We start from the raw sequence: 6,001 nt of genomic DNA on the forward strand, positions 1-6,001 counted from the left end.
GTACATGCCCTTGACTGGAATCGAACCTGGGACCCTTGAGTCCGAAGGCCGACGCTCTATTCACTGAGCCAAACCGTTTAGGGCGAGATGAGATTTTCAAAACAGATGATATTGGTCACTTACAGTGAATGTACAAATGAACACATTTCCTTATGCAAGGTCCACCCCAAGTGCTTTTGCCCACGGTTAAATGGAGGTCAGATTCATACAGTGTACTTTGTGCAAATCTGAGCCCCTTCCTCTGTGTGTCTGAGAATAATACACACTGAAGAAAACGGAACACAAGAGTGCGGTCTTCTCAGATGGCGGGAGGCAGCGCCGTGAGCCATGTCCAGGCTGATCACGCTAAGCAATGTATTCGATCAACATTTGTGATTCTCTGCCCCAGATTCCCGGTACCTTTGATTAGCAGGTATGGACAGGAAATTAAGAAAATGGTAACTAAGGACATTTATCGAGTCAGACTTACACCTTAGAATAAGGATTTTACTGTTCTAAAAACAATCTTCCAGAAGATGAAATGATCCAAGATTCCCCAAAAAATAATTATTTATACAAAGATTTCGAGATTAATATTTGTATTTGTCTTTATACCTCAGTCTACCCGTCTGGGGCCGAGTCATTGTGTGGCACACGTGTGACTTCCCCGCGTGCCCCACACGTAACACCTGCTTCCAGGAACACCAGATGAACAGAGGGTCTTAGGGGAGAGGGAAGCCCATGATACCCCAAAGGCTGCACACACCCCAAATTCAGATATGTGTACCCTGACCTGGAAGGTGTCTAGCCAAATGTCCAAGGGGAAATACCACCGAAGAAGAAGGCGAGAGGAGAGACCCAGAGGGGAGACAGGAGAAAGGTTACTTAGTACCTTCTGCTTCTAAGTTCAATGTACCCAGAGGGCCCCGTGGAGTTGATGGCCCGGGAACTACATTACCTGGCCGTTTTCCCTGTTATGACCCTTCATGCTGATTGATGTCCAGAGGACAGTTTGCAAAACTAACAGATTCGTCCTTCATCCCAGGTCGAATGAGAGACAACACTGGGACCATGTTTTGGTAACCTGTCTGAAGAAAAATGCTTGCCGTGTATAACGTGATCCAGATTCCCTAGAGCCGACATGGGGCAGCGATGAGCAAATCTAACCTCGGTCAGACGTGTCTTCCGGTCTGGCCCTGTCCCGGCCACTCTCTGCCTTTCCTCCTCCCTGTCTCCCCAACCCCATTGCCACACCACTTGTCAACTTGCCATCCCCTCTTCCTCTGTCCCCACCACCTGTCTACATCACCGAAACAGCTGTGTGTTCTGAAGAGTTCGGCCTTCCCCTCACCCGACCCACACTTTCTTTACCACAGTGATTCTCAGAGCCAACAAGAAAGAAATGTTCCGGAAGGGAGCCCCCGTCTCGGCCATTTGCCCGACGCCGCAGGTTGTGGGCTCTAGGCCTCCAGGTGAGGTCTGTTGCTTTTGTGTTTCCCAAGGAGCAGGCAGGCCCGGCCGGCCGTGGCAGTTCTCTCTCCGCTCCCTCGGCTGCAGGCGGGGCCTCAGCTGCACTTACAGGACTTCACCACCATGTTAGAGAGATGCTCCACCTTGGCGTTCCTCCCGACATAGTACAGGATGGTCAAGGGCTCCATGTCCTGGGGCACGCAGCAAGGCGAGGCGGAGGCTTCGGGGTTCAAGGTGGTGTACATGCCCAGCACCTGGGGAGGACACATCGCTTAGAGGCTGGAAAGCCAGGCCTCAGGCCTGAGACCCTCCACGCCCTCTAGGGCTGCTCCAGAGACTGAGCACGTGGTCCACACCATGGACACACGCTCAGCTGGCGTGAGTGACCTGTCCTGTTTGTCCACAGAGCAGGAATGGAGAGCATCCACACCTGTTTGTTAACAGTTTCAGCATATTAACAGCTTTGGGGGACTTCACACTGGTCTTAGAATTCTCTCTCTGTTAAGAAAACACTCCTATATTGGTCTTCCCAGTTCTAATTGACCACTTTGGTGAGCAATGTACTTCACAAAACATTGCCATTTGGTAATGGCCAGAGTGCGGGGCCCCAGACAAGATGTAGTAACAATGAGCTGTAAGGAAAATGCCTTGTGAATCACTGCCCTGGTTTTAGTCCCCTCACCCCACCCCCCGGGAAAGATAAGCTGGTTTCCGGGTCATGGACCCCCCTCTCCCCTTTTCTTCCTGTTGTTTCATTTAGCTGCTTCTGCATGCTTTACATCGTCTTTCAAAATAACTTTTCTACAGTCAGGAGGCTGGAATTACCAGAGTTCTCCAAGTGGTGGTGGAAGCCATTCTGCCCACATCACCTGCCAGCCATGCGCACACATCTCCAACATACAGGGTGGCATGGAGCGAATTAATTTCAGAACAATACAAAAGCTTTAGGCAGAGAAGTTGAAAAATCTGGCCGAAACTATGTAAGTAATTAGGAAGGGTAGAATGTGCCCAGGTAGAGTTGGGCCAGGGTGCCAACATCAGAACCTTCACTGAAGGGATTTTACTCGCTCCAGCTCATCGCTCCCTCACTCAGCATTCAGTCCTTCACGCATCATTTTTAAACAGGTGACCTGGTTGACGGAGCCCCAGTACTCCCCGGGGCCTGAGCCCCACTCCTTACCTTGCTGTGGGTTGTGTCTGCACTGAGGAGGTATGGGCAAGGGCCTGAGCAGAAGTTGGCGTAGTAGCCCTTAGGTTCGTGGACCCATTTCCAGCCCAGATCCTGGCGGAAGTCGATGTAGAGAGGGCGCACACAGCAGTTCTCTTCCACATTGCTGCAACACAAAACACATTACGGAAACCCAACTTAAAAGCAAGCCACTGACTTAAACAACTTCACAAGCGGCCCTCATCTTTGCACTTGGAGTCCTTCCTGGTCATCGTTAGAGCGGGTCTAATCAATGGAACCCCAGGTTCAAGTGCATGGAGCTGTATAGGCTATAATGGAATTTCCTGTTAAAGACCCCGGTCCCAAGGACATACCAAGCAGATGTAGATGATGAATAAGAGCAAAAAGACAAAGGGGGGCCCTGCTCCCATTTACTTTATGAATCAAAGCAGAGACATAAATCGCTCCACAGAAAACCAAACACTGAATGTTATTAGCCAACTCAGCTTAGTGGAGGTTGATTTTATTACCTTCCTACTGTGCATCAGCCAGAGATGAACTCTAAGCTCATGCAGCTTATGTACTGTGGTAGAAGACTGCTTAGACTAAATCTCAAGGCTGTCGAATCAAAATGAGGCATGTCCTTCTATTATCAGACTCACAATTCCTAGGTCACCCCGAATGTGATCATCAAGACACTTCAGTTCTGTTGCCTGCAGAGACCCATTGGGCAGTACTCCTTGCCAGGTGGGAGCTAGTCTTCCTTCAGTATCTGCTGAGACCTAGGACTTGCTACTTCCAAGGCCAAAATCTGGCTTCTTTTGGGTTCTAGGGGTGAACGGTGGCAGACATTCTTTATTATCTTTTCATCCCTAACCCCCTTCTCTTGCTGCTTCCCATGACAGAGTCTAGAACACCAGATACTCGCTTTCCTGGCCTCCCTTGCAGATGGGGGTGGTCACGTAACGCAGCAATGACCAGACGTAAGGAGAAGCATACAGGAGATGAGGGCAAATTCTGGCAAAAAAAATATTTGAGTCAATGTAAAAGTCACAGATGGAAGAGGAACGCTGCTAGCTCTGCCTCTTCCCCTTTCTCATCTTCAGTACAGACAAGCTACCTGGAGCTCCAGCAGACACTGTGACCATAAACAAGAGCATGAAAAGCAAGGCAACACATTAAACGTGGCAGATTGCCGCCGAAGCCGGTTTGGCTCAGTGGATAGAGCGTCGGCCTGCAGACTGAGGGGTCCCGGGTTCAATTCCGGTCAAGGGCATGTACCTGGGTTGCGGGCACATCCCCAATAGGAGATGTGCAGGAGGCAGCTGATCGATGTTTCTCTCTCATCGATGTTTCTAACTCTCTATCTCTCTCCCTTTCTCTCTGTAAAAAATCAATAAAATATATTTAAAAAAAAAAAAAACGTGGCAGACTGAAGAGAGAGGGAAAGCCTGTGTCCCCAGTGGCATAATTAAGCAGCCAGACCAACCCTGAGCCTGCTGCTGCAGGCTGCTTATGAACAAGAAGTCCTGTGTGGTTTAGGCCACAGTTACTTGCAGCCAAGAGCACCCATTCCTAACTGATTACGCGCCACATAGAACAAATCTACACACCAGCCTGCAGACGGTTGGAGGCAACCACATTGCTTCTCTTACCCCTTCTAGTCCCCAAGCTCAACCTCCCTCATTCATTTGACTGTTCCTCATAAGACATGGTTTTAGAGCTAAAAATTTCCCAAGTCATTCTCCCCGACTCCATCCAGGCACCCTCCTCTCCAGCCAGAATGACCCACTCATGCTCCTTCCTTTACTAGAAGTGCCTCCTCCTCCCAGGTCTCCACCCACACTCACTCGTCCTCCAAGGCTCGGATTCCACACCCTCTGAAGCCTCTCCTGCATCCATAGATGAACTCCAAATTCTTAAAGCATTTACCCTTCGGACCTTCTCATGAATGTGGTCATTTCTACCTTCTCCTAACTGCTTTGCATGCTTTAGCAGCCCCTCCGTTACAAACAAGAAGGAGCTAAACTACTCCTAAATAAGACAAGCTCTGTTTGTTTGTTTTTTTCACCTCTTCACTGAGGCTACTGAACAACATCTGAATTACTTCATTAATTTCTCTAGCTCAGATCGCCTGACACAAATGGAGACTGCCCTGTTTCCCCTCATCCTGTAGCTCCTTGGACCCTTCAGAGGGCACTGAGCCACCTCTTCACTGAATTACTTCATTAATTTCTCTAGCTCAGGTTGCCTGACACAAATGGAGACTGCCCTGTTTCCCCTCATCTCACCTCTTCACTGAGGCTACTGAACAACATCTGAATTACTTCATTAATTTCTCTAGCTCAGATCGCCTGACACAAATGGAGACTGCCCTGTTTCCCCTCATCCTGTAGCTCCTTGGACCCTTCAGAGGGCACTGAGCCCTTCTTTCATGGAAATTCCTGCAAGCATCGCCCACAGGCAAACACATCCTACAAGTACTCTAACACATGAGAACCATTGCCCGACCAGCGTAGTTCAGTGGCTGAGCATCGACCTCTGAACCAGGAGGTCACAGTTTGATTCCTGGTCAGGGCACATGCCCGGGTTGCGGGCTCGATCCCCAGTGTAGGGCGTGCAGGAGCCAGCCAATCAATGATTCTCTCTCATCATTGATGTTTCTATTTCTGTCTCCCTCTCCCTTCCTCTCTGACATCAATAAAAACATTTTTTTAATAAAAAACATGAGAACCATGGAGAAGCTTCAGCTCACGCTCTCCTCCTGGTACTTCATCCAGGGCCTCACAGAGCTGGGCTGCAGAAAACTAAAGGGCTCCCAGAGAAACATACGGTTTGTAAATCTTTCCTGAGGACGTCTGTGAATAGCCTCAGGGACCCTCGGTTGAATACCAGCAGGTACCCGTGCAGGTGGTCTCAGGAGTTCACGGATCCCGAGCGGCCCAGGCTCACCTAAAGCAGTAATTGGTGTCCAGGGCCCGCTTCTTCCTCTGACCGCCCTGGCCAGGGCTGTCCAGCCGGTGTGGGGGGATCATCATGAGGATTAGATGCGGGTTGTGGTTGTCCTTCTGCTTCTTGAGGCGTCCCAGGTCTCCACGGCCGTGATCGTCCTCACTGTCCACACCTACAGGAGGGAAGGAAGGCGACAATCTCCTGTGTAAGGAAGGCAGAGTGGAGGCCGCCTTCTCACGCCATCCCATCCCTGCCCAGGAGGAGGGGCAGTGTGGTCTGTGAGGAAGGGAAAGACTCGATGGGGGAACCGCTATCAGAAGAACCCACAGGACAGCCCTGGTCGGACCCCTCATGCCGCCTGTGTGCGAACATCTGAAGAGATGTCAAACCTCAGAGGGAAGGTAGGGAGGGTGGGTGGGAAGAGATCAACCA

At 50.2% G+C, this 6,001-nt stretch overlaps 1 protein-coding gene across 1 annotated transcript in view; it reads right to left on the minus strand.

Moving 5' to 3' along the window:
- Window positions 1-465: 465 nt before the first annotated feature.
- TGFB3 (transforming growth factor, beta 3) overlaps window positions 466-6,001 on the minus strand; it is a 22,273-nt gene continuing 16,737 nt past the window's right edge. Inside the window, exons 5-7 of the mRNA XM_005883598.2 lie at window positions 5,570-5,741; window positions 2,630-2,783; window positions 466-1,703 (exon numbers count right to left, since the gene is read on the minus strand). Coding sequence (XP_005883660.1) covers window positions 1,545-1,703; window positions 2,630-2,783; window positions 5,570-5,741 — 485 coding nt within the window. The 3' untranslated portion in view covers window positions 466-1,544. The remainder of the gene's footprint in view (window positions 1,704-2,629; window positions 2,784-5,569; window positions 5,742-6,001) is intronic.

This window comes from Myotis brandtii, unplaced genomic scaffold, assembly GCF_000412655.1.
Source record: "Myotis brandtii unplaced genomic scaffold, ASM41265v1 scaffold793, whole genome shotgun sequence".
Classification (NCBI taxonomy): Eukaryota; Metazoa; Chordata; class Mammalia; order Chiroptera; family Vespertilionidae; genus Myotis; species Myotis brandtii.